At 41.0% G+C, this 27,550-nt stretch overlaps 1 protein-coding gene across 1 annotated transcript in view; it reads left to right on the top strand.

Annotated features, from left to right (window-relative positions):
* ANO4 (anoctamin 4) overlaps window positions 1-27,550 on the top strand; it is a 453,262-nt gene that overhangs the window by 279,111 nt on the left and 146,601 nt on the right. The window contains exons 6-7 of the mRNA XM_049884167.1: window positions 16,012-16,112; window positions 19,778-19,822. Coding sequence (XP_049740124.1) covers window positions 16,012-16,112; window positions 19,778-19,822 — 146 coding nt within the window. The remainder of the gene's footprint in view (window positions 1-16,011; window positions 16,113-19,777; window positions 19,823-27,550) is intronic.

Genomic DNA, 27,550 nt, shown 5'->3' on the forward strand with positions numbered 1-27,550 from the left:
TCATTTTATAGCTGAGGAAATTGAGGTTCATAAATGAAATAATGTGCCTAGGATCACACAGGTAGTAAGTGGCAGAACCAAGCTTCATGTTTGCACTTACTGCTGACCTTACGTTAATTTTAGGATATTTTTGGAGAGGGAACCATATGCTCTGTACTTTGGATTCCAATATATCCCCGAGCATTTTTCCAACAAATAAAGTGACAATGGAATTGAGTCCATGAGAAAACACATTGGTGTTAGCTACAGCTTCCCTCTAGATAGATTATAAGTCAGTGCTCATCTGAGTAGTGGCTGGGAGGTAAGACTGCTGTGATAAGAATCCAGACCCCATTCTTTGCTCACTGTGTCACCTTAGGTAAGGTACTCAACTTCTTTGTGCTTTAGTTCCTTGTACACCGTGAATAATGCCTGCCTTACAGGGTTAGTGTGACGATTAAATGGTTTGATGTATATAAATGCCTTAAAACAGTTCCTACCACCACTATTCTTACACATGCACTATGATTTTTTTTTCTCTAAGAGGCTCATCCGAGTTCTCAATTAGAAATTAATATCTTCCACCATTGTTTTTGGAGCCTTGGTGGCATAGTGGTTAAGAGCTATGGCTGTTAATTGAAAGGTTGGCAGTTCGAATCCACCAGCTGCTCCTTGTAAACCCCATAGGGCAGTTCTACCCTGTCCTGTAGGGTCACTATGAGTCAGAATCGACTTGTCAGCAATGAGTTTGGGGTTTTTACCATTGTATTTGACCCAGAATTTTGCTTTCTTTTCATAACAGGATATTTATGAGAAAGGGATATCCAGATAGTTACTTAAGTGGATACAGAGAAGATGCAAGTGGCTCCCTGGATGCTACCTGCCTTTCATGCTCAGTAAAGCATATGTATGCCTCAGGGCCTTTGCCTTCACCCTTCTCTCTGCCTGGAATGTTCTCCCTGTGTACTGCAGTGGTCTTCTGCACTTTGTTCAGGTCTCTGCCGCAATGTCACCTTGTCAAAAATACCAGTCTATCTAAAATAGCATCTCCTTCCCAATATTATTCTCTACACCAGTAGAAATATTATATAAAAAAAAATATAGCTACAGATTTATTGAGTGTCCGTCTCCCCAGTAGAACCTCAGCTCTATGGAGACAAGGAAGGATCAGCTCCATTTTATTCAATGTTGTATTTCCAGCACCTAGGAGCCCTGGTGGCACAATGGTTAAGCGCTCAGCTGCTAACTGAAAGGTCGGCAGTTTGAACCCACTCACCCTCTCCATGGGAGAAAGACCTGGTGATCTGCCCCCATAAAGATTATAATCTAGAAAACTCTATGGGACAATTCTGTCACATGGGATTGCTACGAGTTGAAAATTGACTTGATGGCACCTAACAACAACAGCAACAGGATACTCCCTGGATAGTGCAAATGATTAACATACTCAGCTGCTAACCTGAAGGTTAAAGGTTCAAGACCACCCAAAGGTATGTAGGAAGAAAGGCCTGGTGATCTACTTCTGAAAAATCGTCCATTGAAACCCCCATGGAGCACAGTTCTGACAGACATGGGGTCGCCATGAGTCAGAATCGACTTGACAACCGACTGGTAACTGGTAGGATAGTCCCTGGCACATAGTTCACCCTCAAGGATTTGTGGAATAGATGAAAGGATGAGTAAGTGAATGCTAAATTCAGATGATGGAATTTCTGGTCATCTGCAGAGACTACTGTGATGTCCAGGTGCACTGTCACCTGAACAAGTTTGAGACAAACTGAGTGATTCCAGCCCCTCCCTTCTACAGGCGAGGAAAATGAGGGCAGAGAGCAAGAGGCCAGGCTCCAAACCTAGTGTCCAGTAAGAAACAGGGCCAGGGATGGGCAGTTTTTGATATGCTTTCATGTGATAATCCCATCTGTGCCTCAAAAAAGCGCTAGGAGTTTGCAGAACAGGAGTCATGTTATCGCCATTTGACCAGTGAAGAAACCGAGGGTCAGAGAAGTGAGATGACAGCTACCCAAGTGCTCAAGGGAGAGCTGTGACAAGACCTGGCCCTTTCCACCACACCTCACTGTCAGCCTCTCAGCAGCACACAGCTGACTGTTGCCCAGCTATCACCTTACAAGTCACATCAAGGGTTCTTCTAGAAAGTACCTAAGCCTAGAAGGTCTCCTTTAGTCTTCTGTGCTTTGATAAGGTTCTAATTCTTTGAAGACATTTCCTACAAAGTTAAAAAAGATTTGGGATTATCTTTTGAGTTCAGATGGCCTACAGATGATTTCCAGGCAACAAGTCAATTCCGACTCATGGCGACCCCGTTTGTGGCAGAGTAGAACTGTGCTCCCTAGGGTTTTCGAAGTAGATCGTCAGGACTTTCCTTCAGTTTGCTTCTGGGTGGACTTGAATCCCCAACCTTTTCAGTGAGCAGCTAAGTGCATTAACCTTTTGTACCACCCAGGGACTTTTTAACTTCAACAGCCTCTTGTAAGAGCCTGAGAACACCTTAGGGCTTCCTGGACAAATCCAGGCCAACAGGGACTATTTCCAAACAGATGGCTATCTTATTACCTCTTTCCTGCTTGCTTGTTTCCTGTCCCTGCTTTGGCACAAACTTAAATCCAATATGGACTTTTTGTCTTAGACTAAACCAGAATCTAATGAGCTTCCAAGTGAAAGGGGGTCAGGTTGTTTTCAAGCCAAGCATTCACCCCGTAGGATCCATAGAAATGAGCATTGCTCAAATTCTCAAATGCAGCTGTCTCTCCTAATCCCTCCAAGCACGTTCCTTGGCATTTCTCATGTTCCATCACTATTATTCCGTGGTCAAAATGTACAAACAGCTGGGAAGAAAGCAATCTTTTGTTGTTCCTAAATCAAATATTTAACTTTAAAAATATTTTCAAATGCCTTGACTAATCACTTTCCTGCTTCCTTACCATCTAAAGAGCATTTTTATGGCACAAGGAACTAGTTAAGTACTTTGCAAGCATTAAACCATGGAATCTTTAGAAGAAATCTGCATTAAGTGCTGTTATTATTCCCATTTCACAGATGAGAGAACTGAGGTTTACGGACATTAAATAACTTGCCCAAGGTCACCAGCTACCAAGTAGCAGATCTGCAGCTTAAATCTAACAACAAAGTGGGGGCTTTTAACCACTATACCATATTGTTTCTCTACTGTATTTCTCTTCAATGTATAAAGGTTACAGATCCTTGCACTTGTTTATATCTTGTTTTATAGTTCTAATCAAATTTCACGCACACTTATCTCCATAGCTAGAATATTAGCTTCTCGAGGACAAGAATTGATCTCCTTTTTTGTGTAGCTCAAGGCACAGCAGAACTAGTTGTCTTCTTGTAGTACAAATACCCTTATCCTGCACAAGGCAAGTGGTTAATACATATGCAAAAAACATTTGAAAAATAAATGATTAACCAAATCCTTTTGAATTGCTTTCCTTCCTTCTGCTACCTTTTAAAAATTGCTACCATCCTGTACCAGTGTAACCCAGTTGGTGGAAATGGACCTGAATTATTAATTCAGTGAAAATAGATTGATAAGAATTTCCCAGAAAAATGTTTCTGTAGCAAAGATGTTTTTTAGTATATTTCATTTGCACACACACAGGCATGCACACACCCCTGCACAAACCCAGTATGCTTGTGTGGCTCTGCACAAGGACACAGTCTTATTCAGATACACATCGTAGGTGTAAAACAAAACAAACGCAGTGAGATTTGTCTTTGAAATCAGCATATGGGTGTGGAATGAGGGCCTTGAGATGGAGGGAAGCCTGAGTCTCCATGCCTGCTTCAGAAATTGTGGGGAGGTTCTCAGGAGGTTTTGTTGCCTGAGAATCTGTGGGAGAAGTGTGAGGAATTGCTGCCTGGGACTGAGACACTGAACCTGATACCCTCAGACACAAGGGGAGACTCAAGCCACTTCTATCTCTTGACAAAGTGCTCTGAGAGGCTCCCCAAGGCAGCTGAGGGGAGTGAAGTGTGGCCTTCCTTCTTGGCCCTGGTCCGGGTGTGGCAGGGAGGTGTTTGGGAGAGAGACTGGGCTTGGTATCCCTGTGGCCTCATTGAACTCCACTCCAGGAGCTTGTCCCATCACACTCCTCAGGCGTGCCAGCTGGAAGTCGGAAGTTTCCAGCTTCCCTTCAGGAAACAAGTTGAACACTGTTGGAAACAGAATTTCGCTTCAGCTCTGCATCTGCATCAGGGTCAGGACCAATAGCAGTGTCAGCAAGGAGGGGAAGCAGCTGCAGCAGCAGACATGGGACATTGGCAGCTGCAGAACAAGGCCAACCCAGGGAAGAGAGAACAGGGCTCCAGAGGCAGCCACAGGAAACATTACCTGAGCTGTCGCCAGCATCTATCTGACACAGCTCATCACTTTGTCCTTCTAGAAACTCATTTGTCTCTTGGCTTCTGGGATTTCTGGGCTCTCCTTGCTTCACCTTGTTTCACCGGCAGCTCCTTTTCAGTCTCCCTTGCTGGTTGCTTTGTCCTGTTCCAAACCTCTGAATGTTAGTGTGCCCCAGGGCTCAGTCTTTGCCACTTTGCTATACCCTTTCTTTGGGTGATCTCATGAAGTTTTGTGCTTTTAAACATCAGCTGTGTACCAGCAATTCTCAAATTACTCATTAAGTGCCTCCCTTCTGAGCTCCAGAATCATATATTCATCTGCCTACTTCAAATCTCTAGAAAATATTCCAGGTATCTCAAACGTTGTTGTTGTTAGTTGCCACAGAGTTATCTTAAACTCATGGTGACCTTTTTTATAACAGAATAATAGAACAAAATGTTGCCTGGCCATGCACCATCTTCATGCTGTATGAGCCCATTGTTTTGGCAGTTGTGATCTATAAGGTTTTTACTGGCTAACTTTTGGAAGTAGATCGTCAGGCCTTCCTAGTCTGTCTTAGTCTGGAAGCTCTACTGAAACCTGTCCTTCATGGGTGATCCTGCTGGTATTTGAAATGCCTGCCATATACATTCCAGCATCATAGCAACACACAAACCGCCACTGTACGACAAACTGACAGACAAGTGGTAGATCTCAAATGTATCATATCCCAAAGTAAACAGTGATCTTCTTCCAGACCTGCTTTTCCCCCATTCTTCTCTAACTCAGTGTGTAGTATTACCATCCGTCCAGGCAAGAAAACCTTGAGATCATTCTAGACACTGAGTTTTTGTTCTTACTGCCTTCATTTGATCCATTACAAGTCCTTTCAAATCTATTTCCAAAGAGATCTCAAGTTTGTCCATATCTCTCCTTCTCAGCCACATCCACTTTCTTGGTTCTAGCCAGTCTTGTCTCACCTGGCCTACTGCAGTAACTTTCCTGATGGACTTCCCACTCCTGTGCTTCCTCTGGGCCATTCTCCAAAGAGGAATCAGAGTGCACTTTTTAAAACAAGTGATCCTGTCATTTCACTGCTTGAAACCCCGTAGTGACTTCCACTAGCCTTAGAGAATAAAATCCAAACTCCTTAACATTATTGTACCTGGTCCTGCATTGTGTGTTCTAAGCCTCCCTCTCTTACCCATCTCAGGCCACTCCACCCATCTCAACCTTTACAATGTCCAGTCATCCAGGCCTTTCAGTTCCTGGTACAATCATCCCAAGTGTCTCCTGGCCTTTGTACTTACTATTCTCTCTGGCTGAAGTGCTTCCACTTGACTCCTCCCATGGCTAAAAACTTCTCATCTTTCAGATCTCAGGTTAAATGTTACATCTTCAGAGATTGCCCAGCCAATCTAAAGTAAGTGTCCCGGTTCTTCTCTCCCACAGCACTGTATTCTCTTCCTAATACTTTTCACAATTTTAAATTACATACGTATTTGTTGTTTATTACCCCTCCCCCTCTGGACTGTGAATGTTGTCTACCATGGTATATCTAGCATCTAGCAGAGTACCTAACACATTGTTGTTAGTTGCCATCAAATCTACTCTGACCCATGGCAACCCGTGGTACCCTTATGTATAACAGAATGAACGCCCCCCTGTCCTGCACCATCTTCTTCATCTTTGATATGTTTGAAGCCATTGTTGTGGCTATCTTGTTAATCCATCTTATTAAGCGTTCCCTTGTTTTCGCTGACCTTCTCCTTTACCAAACATGATGTCCTTTTATAGTGATTGGTCTTCCCTGATGACCTGTCCAAAGTAAGCAAGACAGACTTTCTCCATCCTTGCTTCTAAGGAGCATTCCAGTTGTATTTCTTCTAAGACTGATTTGTTCATTCTTCTGGCACCCTACGATATATTCAATATTCTTTCCCAATACCATAATTCAAATGTGCCGATCCTTCTTATGGCTTCTGTTTTCCATTGTTTAGTTTGCATGCATATGAGGTGAATGAAAAGACCATGGCTTGGGTCAGGCACATATTAGTCATCAGAGTGACATCTTTGTTTTTTAGAACTTTAAAGAGTTATTTTGCAGCAGATTTACCCAGTGCAATACATCATTTGATTTCTAGACTACAGCTTCCATGCATGTACCTGGCACATAATAATCACTTAATGAATGTTGTTGAATGAATGGATATCTGTAGAGGAACATGTAGACTCTGAGGGCCCTGAAGAGACAGGAGACAGGAATTGGGATCTTGGATCTCAGAGATTCGTCTGGCTGGGCCTTATATTCAAAGACCTGAGAAATCCTTCTCAGCCATTAGTTCCTTATTTGTCTCCTTCCTGGGTTGTAACTTGGATAAGTAGGAGTGCTGTGTTATTCCCACCGCCACCAATCTAGTGTAGTCCTTCTTGAAGATAATGATAACTAATATTTTTAAATGTTCTTTGAGCATAGCACATGTATTAGATCATGTAATACAATTCAATAAAGTAGGTATTTCTATCATTTTTCATTTTGCAATTGCAAACTCAGGCACAGAGAGGTTAAATAGCTTTCTCAAGATCACGGAGCTGGTAAGGGGTAGACCCAGGATATGAATCCATGTAGTTTAACCTCAGAATATATATTCCTAACTAACCTCTGTGGCACAGCTGCCCATGTGGCTCCATATCTATACTCTCTCTGAGTGACCTCATCCAATGCCATGACTTTAAGTACTGTCTATATCCTGGCCATACTTACTTTGTATCTCTAGCCCAGACTGTTTCCCTGAGCTCCAGGCTTATTTACTCAAATACCTAAATGATATCTTCTCACAGGCATCTCCAAATGAACATTTCCAAACTGAATTCATGATTTACCTCTGTGCCCCCACTCCCAAAACTGTTCCTCCCTCAGTTTCCCCTTTTCAGCTCAGCCAATGGCATCAGAGGTCATGAGATGTGGAGGTATGTGTATACAGGCACACACCTTTGAGAGAGGGGTTGCCTGAATCAGATAATGGCATACCGTCTTCTGTTGCCTGACTGTTGACTTACCTAACCATCTCGTCCCAAATTGTGACATACCAAGGCAAGGACCAAGATGAATTGCTCTTTGCATTCCTAGCATCTAGCAGTACCTAGAAGGTATTCATTATGTTCTTCTTGAATGAAAAAAAGAAAGAAGGAATGCTTTCTATGAATCTTACCTATTTCTACTCCTGGGAGTTTCCAGGCCTCTTGTTAATTCCTTCAGTCATTCTTCCAAGAATATTGTTCCAAACTCCTCCACATCATCATTTTTCTTCTCTGCGGGGTTGTAACCTAAGGGATTTTTGTTGCAGTATAGTAACGAAACAACTATGTTTCATAGACATCATTTTCATTTCTCTTCCCTTTGGCACTTGCACACTTGGATTTATGTGGAGCAAAATACTTAATAACAAGGAAAAGCCTGTTTAGAAATGGTAGCATAATCATTCAGCAGTAGAGAAAACAGTGATATATGGGCTGTATAATTAGCAATCATCTCTTTCACATTTATTTTTCATGGCTAACGTTCAGAGTGTATTCTGAAACAAGCAGTAGGTCGTGCCTTCTCAGTTCCTTCTTGAGAAATTGAGTATAGTAAGTTTCTTATGCCAAATCTTGACTCTTAAGTATGTAAAAGGGGCACACACACACACACACACACACACACACACACACAGGACAACGACTCAGGAATAGACGTTCAACAGCAGGGAATTCAGCTAACATTTTTGTGAAGATTATCAAAATAACTATTAATAGTCTCAAATTAACTCTCAGTTCTTTAGTAGCTTAATTTTGCTTTACAGTATACAGTGCCTTTTTGTTTTTGTTGCTCTGTCTTATAAAATATGAAACTCTTTTAAGATTTGTTTACATAAACTGAAAAAGGACCAATTCAGAGCATTCACATTTTAAATGTATATCCCCTAAGCAATAGGGTGGCCATGGCAACTGGTACATTTGTATCCTAAGCAAAGCCATGGGTTTATTTTAACCTCAGAGTTTATTAGATAAAATTGATGAGGGAGCCAAGGGATGCAGGTCTGGAATCAGTTCTGTCCATGATAAACTTTCGGTTTGACTGTGAGCGAATCACTTGACCTGTCTCTCTCTCCTCCTCTGAGAAATCAAAGGAAAGCCTCTCTCACAAGGTTTGTGTGAGAATAAACGAGATAGTGTATAAAAGTGCTTTGAAAATTTCAAACCATTAAACAAATAAAAAGTGATGATGTTATTATTATTACTAAAAGAATAAGAAAGATAAAGCTTTTTTATTATGCTGAATGAATCAAAACAGCTGAGATTTTATGCAGAAAATGTGGAGAATCCCACATTAGAATTGCAATTGGCTCTGCAAGTGTTCAAATAATGAATTGGCTTTTCCACACAGTGCAGTGGGGCATTGAACAAATGCCCTAAGTGGAAAGTTTTAATGGATTCTCTTAAATATTTTCATACATTCATGAGGACTCTACAGAATGATTATTCTTCCACAGGATTATTTTCTATAAACTAGCAATTACAGTAATTCCATGGAGATGATAGCATACCCTAAGAGTTATATAAAAAAAAAAAAAAATTTATATATTGTGGTCTAAATCAAGGTACAGGCTCTCAGATTCTTTGAATAAATCATATCCCATATGGCACAGCGGTTAAGTGCCACGGCTGCTAACCAAAAGGTCAGCAGTTTGAATCTCCCAGCTGCTCCTTGGAAACCCTATGGGGCAGTTCTCCTCTGTCCTGTGGGGTTGCTATGAGTCGAGATCAACTCTATGGCCACAGACTTGGTTTGCGGGTATATGTTATCTTCCTGAGTTGTGCAATTTTACTCTCTCTCTCTCATAGGAAGACAAAAGAACAATGGTGAGTGTAGGACCTTGTCAGAAAGCTTAAAAAAAACACCCAGTGGCTGTTGAGTCAATTCCAACTTCTGGTGACCTCATGTGTGTTAGACTAGAGCTGTGCTCCATAGGGTTTTCAATGGCAGGTTTTTTGGAAGTAGATCATCAGGCCTTTCTTCCAAGGTGCCTTTGAGTAGTAGACTTGAACCTCCAACCTTTCGGTTACCAGCAGAGTGCATTAGTCATTTGTATCACCCAGGGATTCTGTAGGAAATCTAGGTGACTTTACAGAATTGCTATTATCACAATTTAAATGTCCAAGTAAAACTTACGCAGACTCTGAAGTCTATATTTAATATAAACAAAAAGATCCATTTTTAAGAAATGTAATTTTTTTCTGCTTTATAACTTAGAAAACTATGTTATATATTGAAAAGCATGTGGCAGTCTTTTCCAAAGCCCAAAAAATACTCAGCTGGCAAGCTGCAGGATCATTTCAGTCATAAGGAATCAGTGCACCCAGCAGGCATGAATGGGGCAGGACGAAGAGTTTTGTGTGTATGTTCTGTCTCTGTAGGTTCTGTATGTATGGGTGTTGCCACTCGTGAGCTCATTCACATCCCCTAGCGACTGAGCTCTAAGTGCCCTATGCAGGGAGGTCTGAGTGTCAAACTCGTTAAACCAAACCTGTTGCTCTCGAGTCCATTCAGACTCATAGCAACCCTATAGGACAGAGTGGAACTGCCTCATAGGGTTTGCAAGGCTGTAATCTTTACAGGAGCAGACTGCCACATCCTTCTCCTGCGGAGCAGCTGGTGGATTCAAACTGCCGACCTTTCAGTTAACACTTGCTCACTGTGTCGCTAGGGCTCCTGGAATGAGTTCTTGTTGTTGTTAGGTGTCATCGAGTCAGTTCTGACTCATAACGACCTTGTGCACAACAGAAAGAAACACTGCCTGGTCCTGCATCATCCCATAATTGTTGCTATGCTTGAGCCCATTGTTGCAGCCACTATGTCAGTCCATCTCGTTGAAGGTTTTCCTCTTTTTCACTGACCCTCTACTTTACCAAGCATGATGTCCTTCTCCAGGGACTGATCCCTCCTGACAACATGTCCAAAATATGTGAGACGTAGTTTTGCCATCCTTGCTTCTAAGGAACATTCTAGTTGTATTTGTTCCTAGACACGTTTGTTCGTTCTTTTGATAGTCCATGGTATATTCAATATTCTTCGCCAGCATCACAATTCAAAGGCATCAGTTCTTTTGCAGTCTTCCTTATTCATTGTCCAGCTTTTGCATGCATATGAGGTGACTGAAAACACCATGGCTTGGGTCAGGCGCACCTTAGTCCTCAAGGTGACATCTTTGCTTTTCAACACTTTAAAGGGTCTTTTGCAGCCGATTTGCCCAATGTAATGTGTCTTTTGATTTTTTGACTGCTGCTTTCATGGGTGTTGATTGTGGATCCAAGTAAAATGAAATCCTTGATAACCTCAAGCTTTTCTCCATTTATCATGATGTTCCTTATTGGTCCAGTTGTGAGGATATTTGTTTTCTTTATGTTGAGGTGTAATCCATACTGAAGGCTGTGGTCCTTGATTTTCAGCAGTAAGTGTTTCAAGTCCTCTTAACTTTCAGCAAGCAAGATTGTGTCATCTGCATAACTCAGGTCGTTAATAAGTCTTCCTCCAATCCTGATGCCCCATTCTTCTTCATATAGTCCAGCTTCTCAAATTATTTGCTCAGCATACAGATTGAATAGGTATGGTGAAAGGATACAACCCTGATACATACCTTTCCTGACCTTAAACCATGCAGTAGCCCCTTGTTCTGTTTGAACAACTGCCTTGTGGTCTGTGTACAGATTCCTCATGAGCACAATTAAGTGTTCTGGAATTCCTATTCTCCACAATGTTATCCATAATTTCTTATGATCCACACAGTCCAATGCCTTAGCATAGTCAATAAAACACAGGTAAACATCCTTCTGGTATTTTCTGCTTTCGACCAGGATCCATCTGACATCAGCAGTGATATTACTGGTTCCATGTCCTCTTCTAAATTCAGCTTGAGTTTCTGGCAGTTCCCTGTCAATACACTGCTGCAGCCACTTTTGAATGATCTTCAGTAAAATTCTGCTTGCATATGATATTAATGATATTGTTCGATAATTTCCACATTCAGTTGGATCACCTTTCTTGGGAATAGGCATAAATATAGATCTCTTCTAGTCAGTTGGCCAGGTAGCTGTCTTCCAGATTTCTTGGCATAGATAAGTGAGCATTTCCAGTGCTGCATCTGCTTGTTGAAATATCTCAATTGATAATCCATCAATTCCCAGAGCCTTGTTTTTCACCAATGCTTTCAATGTAGCTTGGACTTCTTCCTTCAGTACCATCGGTTCTTGATCACATGCTACCTCCTGAAATGGTTGAACATTGACCAATTCTTTTTGGTATAGTGACTCTGTATAGTACTTCCATCTTCTTTTGATGCTTCCTGTGTCATTTAATATTTTCCCTGTAGAATCCTTCACTATTGCAACTCAAGGCTTGAATGTTTTCTTCAGTTCTTTCAGCTTGAGAAATGCTGAACGTGTTCTTCCCTTTTGATTTTCTATCTCCAGGTTTTTGCACATGTTGTCATAATACTTTACTTTGTCTTCTCAAGCTGCCCTTTGAAACCTTCTGTTCAGCTCTTTTATTTCATCATTTTTTCCTTTTGCTTTAGTTATTCAATGTTCAAGAGCAAGTTTCAGAGTCTCTTCTGACATCCACTCAGGTCTTTTCTTTCACTCCTGTCTTTATAATGACCTCTTGCTTTCTTCAAGTATGATGTCCTTGATGTCATTCCACAACTCATCTAGTCTTCAGTCATTAGTGTTCAATTCATCAAATCTATTCTTGAGGTCTCTAAATTCAGGTGGAATACACTCAAGGTCATACTTTGGCTCTCATGGACTTGTTCTAGTTTTCTTCAGTTTCAACTTAAACTTGCATGTGAATAATTGATGGTCTGATCTGTAGTCGACCCCTGGCCTTGTTCTGACTGATGATATTGAGCTTTCCCATTGTGTTTTTCCACAGATGTAAGTAGATTTGATTCCTGTATATCCCATCTGGCAAGGTCCATGTGTATAGTCAATTTTTACGTTGTTGAAAAAAGGTATTTGCAATGAAGAAGTCATTGGTCTTCCAAAATTCAGTCATGTGATCTCCAGCATCATTTCTATCACCAAGGCCATATTTTCAGACTACCGATCCTTTTTCTTTGTTTCCAACTTTTGCATTCCAATCATCAGTAATTATCAGTGCATCCTGATTGCATGTTTGATCAATTTCAGACTGCAGAAGTTGGTAAAAATCTTCGGTGTCTTCATCTTTGGCTTTAGTGGTGGGTGTGTAAATTTGAATAATATTCGTATTAACTGGTCTTCTTTGTAGGCATGTGGATATTATCCTATCACTGGCAGCGCTGTACTTCAGGATAGATCCTGAAATGTTCTTTTCAACGATGAATGCAATGCCATTCCTTTTCAGGTTGTCATTCCTGGCGTAGTAGACCATATAGGTTGTCCGACTCAAAATGGCCAATATCAGTCATTTCAGCTCACTGATGCCTAGGATATCGATGTTTATGTGTTACATTTCATTTTTGATGATTTCCAATTTTCCTAGATGCATACTTCATACATTCCATATTGCTGTTATTAATGTACGTTTATAGCTGTTTCTTGTCATTCTAAGTCGTGCCACATCAGCAGATGAAGGTTCCAAGAGCTTGACTCCATCTACATCATTAAGATCAACTCTACTTTGAGAAGGTAGCTCTTCCCCAGTATTATTTTGAGGGCCTTCTAACCTGAGAGGCTCATCTTCCAGCAGTATACCAGACATTGTTCCACTGCTATGCATAAGGTTTTCACTGGCTAATTCTTTTCAGAAGTAGACTGCAGGGTCCTTCTTCCTAGTCTGTCTTAGTCTGGAAGCTCAGCTGAAACCTTCCATACAGTGCTCTGCTGGTATTCATGAGATTTTCACTGTAGGAAGAAGGACCTGGCGGTCTCCTTCTGAAAAAAATTAGCCAGTGAAATCCTGGACTGAGTATAATAGGTTAATAAACAGAAAACCAGTTTGTGCAAAAAGACACAGTATTGGTCATCACATCTTCAGAGGTTACTGGCTTGTCCCTTCCCTGAGTGGGCCCCTCGTTACCGGTAACCTACTAATTTAAGTAGCTAGCTTCAAGAGTCACTTCGTGGACAGTCACTTCCTGCTTCACAGGACTCACAGGTTTCGCCTGAGCAGAGCCTGACACTACACATTTCACTAACTATATATTAGACAAATATTGATTGTACCCTCCCTCTGTGCAAGGCATTGTGCTAGGTCCAGAGGATTCAACCGTGAATAATGGAAACATTCCTTGTCCTCCAGGATTATAGTTGGGGTTACACCAAAAAACCAAACCCTTTGCCGTCGAGTCGATTCTGATTCATAGCGACTCTGTAAGAGTAGAGCTTCCAGGGAGCACCTGGTGGATTTGAACTGCCAGCCTTTTGGTTAGCAGCTGTATCTCTTAAGTACTACACCACCAGGGTTATAGTTGGGATTATTGTCCCAAGCTTGAAGATAAACTTTGTTTCAGCCTGCAATATCAGAGGGTGCCCCTTACCATTTCACAGCTAGGCCCTGGCCCTCCTAACTCTGGGAAATTCAGTCACTTGCCAGAGTCCCTGAGGACATTAAAGTTGACAGTAGTTTGCTTTTCATGGTATCTTGAGGAACTCATTTACTTGAAGTATGACATTTATAAGCCCAGCAAGAAGATCCTGAATTAAAGTACATGAAATGAATTATAATTACACATCATTTGCAATTTAAAAACAAGTCCCTGTAGTATAAATGTACCCCAGCTAGAGCATAAAGCATGTTTTTGTCAGCAGTGTAAAAAAACTGGATTGTTTTTAAATACTGTGGAAAAGAGAGTTGAGCCACAAAGGCTTAATATATCCCTCATCGTTCATAAACTATGAAAGTTTAGGTGGCAGGTAGTCCAGAAAGACCCTGTGTGAGAAACATGGATAAATAATTGGTTCAGCCCATTGTTTTCTCACTTTTCCTTCTACCTCCGTCCATAACTCAACCCTCCCTGTGGGAAGCCACTTCCAGAGAAAAATCTCCTAATTGGCTTTTTATGTCTTTTCAGGCAGAGTCACAGACAAAACCTGTTGGGTGGTTATCGGAGTGTGAAATTTTAGTTTTACCACACTAAGTTCAGTGTTGTTAAAAAACCCGAGAGGAAGCAGAGATTTGGGGCCAAAGAACACAGTTATTTGAAAAAAGCATGTGTGGCACAGATCCAGATTTAAATCTCATATCTCTTCTGTCGCTCCGTCTCCACTGCCACCAACTTTGTCCAGAATTATTGTAAGAACATCTTTCCATCTCTCTGCTTTCCTGCAGCTCTCCCTCACAATTTATTCTAGCCATATTCATAAATTAAGCAAGCATTAGTTGTATGCTTCCTCTGTGCCGGGTGCTGTGTGAGGAAGTTACTTATCTCAAGTTGGAGGATAGAACCTCATTTCAGCCTGTACACAGCAGCCAGAGTGAGCTTCGAACACCTAACTAAATCAAGATGGCTTCCCAGCGTTCCTAGAATAAAGCCTAACTGCCTAATTGTAACCTGTAAAGAGCTGCACCTTTTCAGCCTCTTCTCATGACCCCCTTCTCCATGCTTAAAACATCTCAGCCACTCCACTTTCCTTTCTGTCCCTCAAATGTGCCAAACAATTTCCCAACTTAGGACCTTGGCACCAGAACACTCAACCCATACTCTTTATACAGCTAGCTCCTTCTCCTTTAGGTCTCAGCTCAAACATCACCTCCACAGAGAAGCTTTTTCTTACCCCCTTACCCAAAGTAGTGTATGTCCCCTCCCCATAACTGTTTCTCCTATTATCTTGCTATCTTTATAACACTTGTCACTACCTGAATTTATCCCTCTCTTTTTCACTTGTTTTTTGCCTACGTCCTTTTTTTAAAATATATTTTTGAGAGTATAAGTTCCGTTTATATCTATCTTGTTCATGGCTGGGTCTTCAGTGCCTGGCACACAGTGGGGTATTTGATGAGTGAATATCTGCACCCTTAAGGGCCTGGCTTATTGCTGAACATCTTAGTTATGTAGTGCTGTTTGTTGTAATAAAAAATTATAATAATACCACAAATGGGTGGCTTTAAAGAAAGGAACTTTATTTTCTCATGGCTCTGGAGGCTAAAAGTCCAAATCATGGTCTCTGCCGTGTCTGTTCCTTCTGTAGGCCTCTTTTCCTGTTTCTGGTGTCTGAAGTCCTTGGAGTTCCTTTACTTGTAGACAGTTCTCATTTGGCATCTGTCTTCGCCCTGTGTGTGTCTTTGTATCCCTTTTGCTCTTTTTATGAGACACCACTCAGAAGTGATTAGGTTTAGAACCCACCCTATTCTGGCATGCTCTTTTAACGAAAGAAAACCTCTGTGGCCGTTTAAATTTAAATTTAAAAAGAAGTCCCTGTAGGGCAAATTTATCCACACCCCGCCTCCACTAGAGCATAAAGTTGAGTTTTTATGTAAATATGTTAGGGTCATATTTATAGGTACAGGGATTAGGACCTCAACGTAACTTTGGGCAACAGAATTCAATCCAAATTTTAAAATGCAGTAGAAGTTCCTGTGTTCTAAGTTCCAACTCAATTTAAACCGTAGGAGACTTGAATATACTTTTCAATTTAGTTTCTTTTTTCTGTTTCAGTCCTCTCTAATAAATAGTGACATTATCTTTGTGAAGTTACATGCCCCATGGGAAGTCCTGGGAAGATATGCAGAACAAATGAATGTAAGAATGCCTTTCAGGTAGGTGTAAATATATTTTTCCTCACTCTCTCTGCTGCTTCACTGTAAACTTAATGCACCCCTCTCTTGGAACAAATAGAAATGAAATGCGGAATGGAAAGCTAATAGAGAAGAAAATCCTTCAAATGTTAAGAAAATGCAAATAAGTGTTCACGGCCAATAATGATTTCATGGCTTGTTGTGAAAGCTTCTAGCTAATTCAGGCCTTAGCAAGTAAGTGTCTCAAGTGCCTGGGAAAAAGAAGCATTTTCCAAGTGGCATTTTCATTTCCAAAGGGTGCCATTTTTAGAAGCTCTGTGTACTGCTTCTTTGAACAGCCAGACCAAGGGAATCAGTGACACAAGAGAACACGTTCCTTACTGGCAGGTCCCTCCCAAGGCCAGCATTCCGGGGTGAATACAGAAAAATGTTGACATCCTGCTTCCATGGGAACAAGTTTAAGAAGTTTTATGAAAATGTGACCTATTTTAAGTAATAATCTATTTCTAAATTCTAACAAAAAAATCATAAATATGCACAAACATGAACATTGATATTTATTCCAAGGGGAACAGAAAATACTTTGTGTGAATTGTGTAGTTATTTAAGGGATTAATTTACCTTTGGGGCCTTGGTAGCACAGTGGTTAAGTGCTATGGCTGCTAACCAAAAGGTCAGCAGTTCAAATCTACCAGCTGCTCCTTGGAAACCCTATGGGGCAGTTCTACTCTGTCCTATAAGGTTGCTTTGAGTTGGAATCAACTTGATGGAAATGGGTAATGGTATGAATATTCTTATTTTCCCTATGGCCTAAGGAAAATGTATAGTCGTTTGCTAGATATAAATAAAATAAAGTATTAAGCATGAAATTATAAATGCCGAGACATGTGGGAAGTTCATAATGGAATCTCCTAAAGGAGGTGGGGAAATTTATTACCAAGGACAGTTCCAAAGGGGGGAAAAAAAGGATTAAATATTTTTCATTTGTGATTTTTTGCTATTAAGATCAAGTCCGAGGACAGGAATTAGGCAAACTGGTGCCAATTCCAATATATAGCTCTTAATGAGCTATGGAAAGTTATAGAAACAAAGAATCAGAGGAGCTAGGGACTCATTTAAAGAAGGACAATTTCCATTCATAGGCCTATAATATATCCCCTGGTGTGTCTTATTTTCCTTGTTTATTGGCCTTTATGTCTTAATACCAATTAAAATGGAGACAGATTCCTAGCATCTGTTTGCCTCAAGGCAAAATTCTCAAAGAAGTTGAACAGAGTTCTGACACTATGATTTATTTTTGTATTTCAAATGCTAGAAAGGAAATGTGAGACCTCAAGGATTATATATAGTATATATGTCACCACTGAAAGAAAGAAGGAATATCAATTTTAGTTTCTACTTAAAAATGTGATACTGTAGTTACAATTAATTAAAACCAATTATTTATTAATGATATAATATCTAATAAACCCTGGTGGCGTAGTTGTTAAGTGCTACGGCTGCTAACCAAAGGGTCGGCAGTTCGAATCCACCAGGCGCTCCTTGGAAACTCTATGGGGCAACTCTACTCTGTCCTATAGGGTCGCTATGAGTCAGAATTGACTCGATGGCACTGGGTAATATCTAACATGAATTAACACTGTATTAAACATAACCAAGAGGAAAGGAACCGTTACAAAGTATACTTAGATACAGCCATATATCAAATCAGCATCTCCAAGCTAACAGAGCCAAAAGTCTACCTTCTGGTGAAAGATAGTGAAACTTACTGAAATTGATTGATAGCCCACTAAAATACCACAGACCTTCTGCCAGAAGAGCATGCCTCTTTAGCAAAAGCCCAAGCAGATGATGGGAACTTGAGCAATGTTCATGTAAATCAGGTTCCCTTAGTACCTGGAAGGATTTCATATTTGAAGGGCCCAGCCACACCCTAGATAACCCTTCTGCATGCCCATTACGTAGCAGAAAAGGGCTGCCTCCAAACAGTGTTAGTCCTTTGTCTTATAAAGCATTAAGGGCCCTGATGGCACAGTGGTTAAGCTCTTGGATGCTAACTGAGAGGCTGGCGATTCGAACCCACCACCTACTCCACAGAAGAAGCCTGCTTCCATAAAGATTACAGCCTTGGAAACTCTATGGGGCAGTTCTACACTGTCCTATAGTGTTGCTATGAGCTGGGACTGATGGACAACAACAGGATCTTTTTTTTTTTTTTTGGAATCCAAGCAACAAAAATGAAAACCATAATAACTGTGAATAATAATCATCTTTTTAGACCCAGGAAATCCTGCAGGACAACAGTTCTAGGGGAACATACTGTTAATGTGTGACACTAATTGGCCTCATTAATATTGATGTGATTTTTACCTAAGCATACCTTCTTTTTTTTTTTTTTTTTATAGCTTTACTTGTTGCAACATGATGCATTTAAAATTTCTGCTATCATCCTCTCCACAGTTTCAGGCAGGTAACTCCAGCCTAAGGAGATGAGGGCATGTCCAGAGGAGAAACCCTCCTGTTGTATCATTTCAACAAAATGGACGAACATCAATTTGGCTATATTTTAAATCTTATCCAAAGAAACTTATCGTGTTTATTATTTTCTGTGGACTGCATTTCAGAATCCGAGGTTACTCTCCTTGGGTTTTTATGCCTATCTACGGTGTTGAAAAGGAAATTGAGGAACAGGCTTATTGTGGGGAATTTCCATTAAAAGTTGCTTCTTAAACGCCTATATGTCCATGGATAGGTTTTTTCAGTTTTCACGGACATGCAAAATAACTTACAGGGTATAAACCTTCCATTTTCCGAAAGCGAGATAGCTCAGCAACAATTCAGAAGGTATATAAGCCACATCATGATGACTGATCCCTTGGCTGAAGCGCAAATATGGAAAGGGTAATTGCATTTTAATAAAGCATCTAACACATGTGCTCTCCATTCAAACTGCACTCAGATTTGCATTTTCTGTATTTAAAAATGAAGATATACAGCCATATGACAGATCCTTATTCAGTCCAACTTAAATATTTTTCCCCAGGATTCCTTGGTTTTTTCTCTTTAATTTACCGCCAGCCCATGCCATTGGTTAAGCAGTAGGCACTAGTGTGGTTACTTACAGCTGGGTCTCAATGCTGACTTGCTTCCTTCCTTCCCATGCTGCTTATAAAAAACATATATTTTAAAATCTCCACTGCTTTATAGCCAATGAGGAGATTTCTTTGTAAAATTATAGTGCTGTGTAAATATTATTAATGTAATAGTGTGCCCATTAAATTATGTATGTTGCCAACCTAATCCATGTCCGCATTTCCCTAAAAGAAAAGCTGACCTCGACTGAATTCATGCAAACACTAATTTCTCCAAATCATCACTCTCCACGTGTTTTGTAGGCAAGAAGCAACCATAAAAAATAATTAAAAAAAAAAAATTCAATTTAAAAAAAAGTGATGGTAATGTGGAGAGGAGGATATATCAATGAAAACTGTTTCATTAAGATTTCATGACTCGCAAAAGATGCCCTGTGCTCTCACTATATTTCTCACTGTTAATCTCTTTTTAGTTTTTTCTTCTTCACCTCTTACAGGCTTCTATCTTCAATCTCCTTTCCTTCCTTGCTAGTTCAAACTGTAACTGACGATGGGTTTTCTTCTCGACTGGCTTCATTTTTGCTGTTCTTCCAGGAGAAAAATCTATTACCTGCCCCACCGGTACAAGTTCATGAGCAGGTGAGCCGCATGCTCTGTCACGACGGTGTTTGTTTGGTCTGTTGGCTTGTGTTGTCCAGCAATTACAGGAGCTACAAGCTGGGGAAGATGGGCCTTTGTCACATGGGAAAACTGGCTGCCAGCCCATTTCAAAAACAGCTATTTCGGGTTAGCCTGAAAAGAAGTAAAGGTGAAAATGCCTCACTCAGAGTCTTCCTGTGACGACTTCTCCGCACTCAGAAAGATGCAGTTCATCCGCAGGTGTTTTGTTTCATTTTTCAGTCCCTTCTAAAAAAAAAAAAAAATTTTTTTTTTTTTTTTTTTTATCAGAATGGAGTCCCTGGGTGGCCCAAACAGTTAAGCACTTGGCTACTAAATGAAAGGTTGCAGTTCTAATCCACCCAGAGGCACTTCAGAAGAAAGGCCTGGCAGTCTACTTCCAAAAGAGCACAGCCATTGGAAATGTTATGGAGCCCTGTTCTACTCTGACATGCATGGGGTCATCATGAGTCAGAATTGACCCAACTTGGCAAATGGTTTTGGTTACTGAATAAATTGCCACAAACTCCAGAAGTTTAGAGCATCTTTGGCCCGGACATTATTTTTTCCACACAAATTCTTTCTCCCACTATGTAGATCTTGAAAGCTTGAAATGCAAACAGTCACTTTATCACAAAGCTAATGACTGCTGCACCCCCATGGAAGAGGCCCACCTAAGTTAGTAATATTTTTTTAATAAATGATGTATCACCTCACTCGGGAGCTCTTCCTACCATTTTCATTGCCTCCTAAAAATAATTCTCAGGATGAAGATCCCATTTACTTTGTATCCATGGTTAGTTTCTCCTTTTGTTGTTTTGAAAGGCAGGGAGAATGTGAGAACATCAGTGATGTCTTTGATTCTGTTGTGATCATTGGCAATCTAATTTCAAAATCTTAATTGGTTTCATGTTTCCAGTGAGCTGATGGGTAAACTGATAAATCATTGGGTTTCTCTGAAAATTCTATATAGTTCAGTTCTGTGAGATTTTAGAATCCATGTTTACTCTGTTCATATGCTATGCAAATGATAAGTAAGAGTTTTATTTTAGTAGATTTACTCAAATGCATGTGCTATTCAACAAAGCATAGAATGAGAATTGGCACCCAAAGAAACTTAAGATGTTGCAGGTTCTTAAAATTTCCCTATGCAGCATGCCTTATTAGCAGTTCTTACTAGTCAGCAGACATGGTACTTGGATTCACCATGATTTAAATTATATCCCTTGACCCGTAATGACCTGTCACATAAAAGGCTGATACCTCTGTCAGTAGTTCTCAAACTTCTACCAGTGTCAGAATTATCTAGAGGGCTTGTTAAAACACAGGTTGCTGGCCTCCACCCCTGGAGATTCTGATTCAGCCAGTTTGGAGCGGAGCGGGAGAATTTTCCTTTCTAACAAGCTCCCAGGTGATGTTAGGGCTTCCGGTCCTGGGACCACACTTTGAGAACCGCTGGCCTGTAGATAGGCTCACCTCCACCTTCTCGTTAAGGTATTTGATTGATGATAGATGGAATGACTGAAAACCAGCATCCAGCAAAATGTGAAGGAAACATGATAAGATGAAGAGAAGGCTCCCCCAACTAATGATGACACAGTGGGAATATCAAGTCTGAGTGTGATATTGTTTCAGGTTGTCGAATGCAGTATACTTCAGGTGTTAAAGAGAATGGAGGATAGGGGTGGGCAGTCTTACTCCTGTCCAAACGTGCCAAGCTGCTTGATTCAGCCAGTAAAGTCCATATGGGTGGGAAAAGCCACATCCTTTAGGACCATAAAGGCTGAGTTCAAATCTTGCCACTGGATGACTAGAAAAATTACGTCAAGTCTTTGAGCCTAAGTTTTCCTCATTTGTAAAATGGAGATACTAATTCCTTCTCTGTGGGGTCGATGAGAGGTTTAGACATAATGAATGCAAAGCACCTAGCATGGGACTTAGTAAGTAGTAGATGTTCAATAAATGGTATCTATCGGTGATTATTATATGTAATATTTATAATCATAACTTTATGTGTTTGCATAAAGTTCACTTTCTGCTTCTGAAAGTGTCTTCCATCCCTCTAGCCTCTCCTTTCATCTGCCCTCTAGTGACTAGTCCACTAACTCTGGTCTGATTTTACTTGCCAAGAACTCATTTTCTCCATTTATATTCCTTATACTGGCCTTGGCTCTACTACTCACCCAGTCACCTGATTTAAAACTGAAGGGTCATTCTGAGTGCTTCACCCTTCATCTAACCAGCCTTTCAGTCCTGCAGATGCCGCCCCATGAATACATCTGGAATCCATACATTACTCTCCATTCCCACTGTCATTGCCTTAACTGAGCTCTCTTGCCTATTTTACATCAATTTATCTTCCTGCTTCTGTTCTAACCCCTTTCAAACTCTCCACCAGTCATCTTCCTAAAAAGCAAATCTTATCATGTCACATGGTGGTTACCCCATAGTGTCAAAAATAAAATTAAAAGCCTTCAGCTTAAAGCACAGCCCTTTATAAAATGTCTTCACTCATCTTTACCCCCACTCTTTGCTCCACCCACATTGAACTACTCATTGTTTCCAAACTCATCAGACTCACTCAGGCCTATCTGCCCTAGCATATAGGAGTCTTCCTGGGAAGGTTCTTTCCCACCTTCACCTAGGTAACTCCTACTCAGTCTACGAATATCAGTCCATATTTTTCGGCTTTTTGACCAGGTCAGACGATGTTTTTCTCTGTTCTCCCATTGCCCCTCTATGGCTGTCACCCTTTGCTGCAGTCTATGATGAAGATGTCCACTTCCCTATTTGACTAGTACTTAAAGACAAAATGGTTCATTCCGTTCTATATTTCCAGCACGTAGTAGGTGGAGTGACTGAATGAATGAGTCTCCATACACATATGTGAGGACTGGAGTAAAGGGCAAGAGAGTCACAAAGAGAAAAGCACAGAAAATCAGGTCTGTATAGGGTGTGTCAGATACAAAACTTGAACTGAAACATTTGCTCAAATAATGGAGGAGTGGTAGGGAATGAGGACCTGAAAGAAAATGGTGATAAAAGGAACCAGTAAATCTCAAAGTTAGTTGGGACATCAAATGTCATCAAGTCCAACAGCTTGTCAAATGTTTGAGCCTCTGCTTTAGGTTCTCTGCTGTATGATTGGCTAGCCCATAATTGAACATCCCTTGAGACTGGGAATTCCCTACCCTATCTATGGTCAGCTCTGACTGCTAGAAAGTTCTTCTTTAGAATAAGCCACAATCCCTCTCTCTGTAGTGTTCACCCTTTAATCATAGTTCTGCCCCCTAGATAGACAAAAATAATAACACAATAATCTACAGAGCAAAAAAGGCAAAGTATGTGAGAAAGACTGTGAAATTCTAGGTAAAAGGACTATCTGGAATTTGGGAATTGGGGAGAAAAATGTTTTCACGCCTAGGGGATGAGTAATCCCCTAGAATTAGAATGAGAATCCAGAAGAGATACAGGTGGGGCAAAGAAGATGATTATTTTTGTTTTAAGAGCGTTAGAATATCACTCATAGTAGGTCTTTGAGGTACTGGTGTCCTGGAGGCCTTTGGAAATGATGGCAAAGCAGATGAAATATAAGAGAAAGCTAGAGAATCTGATTTGGGAGTCAAAAGCATAGAAGCCAGGAGTTTAACCCTGGGAGTGGATGGAATTTCCCAGGGAAAGGTGTAAATTGTGAAGAGAAGGGGGCTAGTGGCAATTTCATGGGGAAATCTTTGTTTCAAGGACAGGAGGCCATGGGAGGAGGATGAAAAGGAACAATCTGAGAAGTGGAAGGCTAACTAAGGGAGTACCTTGTCACAGGCACCATGAATCAGTTCCCAGAAGAGGGATGAGGATGGACTATGAATACTTAGTGGTTGTTGGTTACCTCCATATTGGCAGTCTCCATAGAGTGGTGGTTCTCAATTGTTAGTATGCATTAGGATCATCTGGAGGGCTTTTTAAAATACAGATTGCTGGGCTTATCCTCAGAGCTTCTTATTCTGAGTCTGAGACGGGACTTGAGAATTTGTGTTTCTATCAAGATCCCAGGTGATATTGATACTGCTGGTCCAGGGCCACATTTTCAGAACCACGGGCATAGAGTGAAGTGATGGAAACCATATAACTGATGGAGGTCTGATCAGGTCCTGAGGAATCAAAGGCAGTGAGGGTTTGCTAATACAACTACCTTGATAAATTGCGTGGTAGAAGAGGGGAGCAAGAGAAGACAGGATTAAGAACAAGACAAGAGGGAGGAGGGAAGCAGCGGAGATTGTGAACATATGACCTCATTACATAGTTGCCGTGTGTACAGGAGATGTTTCCAGTGAATAAGAGCTTGGGAAATCCTTGCTTCTAGAATTAGAAGAATAGCTTACTAACCAGTAATCTCTACCCTAAAAAAAATGTTGCTGCTTCAAGTGCATAAATTACAACCAAGGAAGAATTTAGGCACTGGAAGATTCCAAACCAAAATAAAGGAAAAAGAAATGCTAACCATGATTGTATGACACTTTGATTCCAAATGGCCTCTTAAATTAGGCCTCTGTTTCTTAGCACCTAGAATGAAACGACAGTCATCTCTGTGGTGGCATAACTTACTGAAACCTATTATTTGGTTGTACATTTTAAAATGCATTTCAGTCAGAAAATTTTGTATCTCGTGTTTCTTTGTTTCTCTTCAGAACAGACTGATTTGGGTAATGAAGAGCGCCTGTCTCTTCCTAACCTAGCCCTGTTGTTGTTGTTGTTGTTGTGTGCCATCGAGTCGATTCCAATTCATAGTGACCCTATAGGACAGAGTAGAACTGCCCCATAGGGTCTCCAGGGAGCATCTGGTGGAGTTGAACTGCCAACCTTCTGGTTAGCAGCCTGAGCTCTATTCCAAATTGAAGGGCATGTCTACAACTTGCCATCCTGCTGGTACACCAGTAATAATACACTGACTTCCAGTATTCTAACATTCTCATACCATACTAACCCATTGCCAAAACCCATTGCCACTGAGTTGATTCTGACTCATAGCAACCCTATATGACAGAGTAAAACTGGCCCACTGGGTCTTCAAGGAGCAGCTGGTGGATTCAAACTGCTGACCTTTTGGTTAGCAGCTGGCTCTTAACCACTGTGCTACCGGGGCTCCCATACCATACTACATATGGATATTTCATTTAACTTTTAGTTTCACCCATGTAAATGATATTTAATTTGATTAATCCATTAACGCACCCAGAACAAATTTTTCTCCTTTAAGCCTAAGAGAAACGAATTAAAAATTGTCACGTTTCTGAGAAGCCAGAGAAAATAAACATCTTTTCACAGGTATCTCTATTTTGAAAAGTCACCCGATTCTCATAAAACACACTCATGTAGTTCAGGCATATATCTTTTGGAATAAACGCCCTTTTTATGGACATATTCGGTCTATTAAATGCTGCTTTGACTCTTATCTTTGGACAAGCATACTGGCATTATAAATTACTTATCCAATAAGGAAGGAGAATTTATCATCTTTTTTCCATCTTTTATTTATTTTGTTTATTTTTTTGGCCTTCACAAAATAGTACAGATAACATTTGTAAAGGATGTATTTGCAAAGCAATAAGCCTGATTGTCGTGGGTGGCTCGTAGCAGAAGTCTCACTACTACAAAGCCCCCACTGCCCACATCCTGCTTGACATTACCCTTTGCAATGTGTAGCACAGTAGATTGTGGACACAGTACTGCATTATATGTCCAGTGCAGCTATAATCTTACAATATAAGCAGACAGACAAAATGACAACCTTGTATACTTCCATCCCTGCTTTAAAAAATTACCATACCTAACGTTCCAAAACCTTTTGACTCTTCAATAAGATATTTAGACTGTGCCCCAGATAGTAGCCTCATGACCTAGAAGAACTGCATTAGCTTCCAGAGATCCCTAACTCCTATCCAGGGACAGGCTGTGAACACAGGGGTACTTGGCTCCAAGAAAAGGAAAAAGAAAACCAAGCCTTCTGTTGTCTAACTGTTATCAGTCCAGGAGGGCTTCGTTTACTGCGGTGTAAGGCTGTGTGATGGGCTCCATTTAGAATAAAAAAACAAAAAACTAGTCTGTAGGTTTCCTCTGGGCAGATCATTCTGGAAAGTCTAACCTAACAGTTGGAAACGTGATGCTATTTTAATAGGCTGGCCTGGGGAAAAGCAGGTGTCTCTGAAGTACACCTATTTCGTTTAATTCCGGCTAATTAAGTTGTTATTAGTACAGATTCCTCTCCTGGATTGTTAGTGACTCAAGGGAGAGGACTTGTCTTCTGCTTCCTCAGGGTATGCCCAATGAATCCAGGTCAGGACCCTGTGCACAGGAGGAAGTTGACAACCTGCTGACAGGTTGAAGGAGCTCTGGTGGTGCAACATTTAAGAGCTTGGCTGCTAACCACAAGGTTGTCAGTTGGAACCCACCCAGCGGCCCTGGAGGAGAAAGACCTGGCAATCTGCTCCCATAAAGATTACAACCTAGGGAACCCTGTGGGGCAGTTCAACTCTGTCATATAGGGTCACTATGAGTTGGAAGTGACTCGACAGCACCTAACAACAAATAACAACAACTGATAGGTTAGCATGTTACGAGTGAAGTACTTTGCATGTGTCCTTTTTCTTAATCATCGCCACTCGTCGGGTGGGAATGATCAGCCCCCCTTCCCAGCTGAGGGAGCCAGGATCGAAGAAGTTAAGCAGAACCTTCCCAAGGCACACAGGGTTGGTGTGGCCAAGCTAGCAAGCCTGTGCCCATCTATTTGTAATGTGTTGCCCGCTCTTTGCAACTGCCTGGAGACTCACCTGCCATGAAGCAGCATGTTGGGAGAGGGGGGCGTATAGGGAGAGAGGAGTCTTGAAATTAACCATCAAAACAACTTTCCATAAAAGTACAGTAATTCACCTTTTAGTCCAGATATTGACTTGACAAGTCAAGATGAGAAATGGCCAAGTGAATGATCCATCTTCTCTGTATTGATCTGCCCATGTAGCCCGTAAGCAGGCTTTTGCTCAAGAAATGGCAGAAACGGAACAGAGTGATAGTGTATCCAACCAAAATCAATGCTAAATCATTAAGCCAATGTTCCCTCTTTTCTTTTCCCTGTCAGTGGAAGCTTTAATAAGTAAGCACCACTTACATAATGGAGAGACCAATGGGAGGCTTTGTGGTTAGTTGGTTTCCCGACTCCTACACTTTTAAGTAAATTTCAGGATTGCAGGTTTAGGGACATTTTGTAGTTGCATCATGGAAGGACCTCAATATGTAAGTGTGAATCATTGCCCTTGAATTTCTGCTGGGAAGAGAACACTTTACATAGAAGTTCATTGTCATTGTCATCATCACTTTCTTCATCCTACCAGCCACCGCTTAACGGCACACTTTGTATGTCCCAGGGAGCCCTGGTGGTACACTGGTTAAGCGCTCACCTGCTAACCCAAAAGTCAACACAGGAGAAAGATGTGGCAGTCTGCTTCCATGAAGATTATAGCCTTGGGAACTTTAGGGGGCAGTTCTACTCTATCGTATAGGGTCGCTATGAGTCAGAATCAACTCTATGGCAATGAGATTTGTATGTACCAGGCACTGTGCAAGCACTTGATATTCATTGTCTTGTTTAGTCCTCCCTGAAGCCCCATGCATTAGGTACTGTCAGGTCAGAGAGGTTCAATACCTTTCCCAGCATCTTAC

This window comes from Elephas maximus, chromosome 4, assembly GCF_024166365.1.
Source record: "Elephas maximus indicus isolate mEleMax1 chromosome 4, mEleMax1 primary haplotype, whole genome shotgun sequence".
Classification (NCBI taxonomy): domain Eukaryota; kingdom Metazoa; phylum Chordata; class Mammalia; order Proboscidea; family Elephantidae; genus Elephas; species Elephas maximus.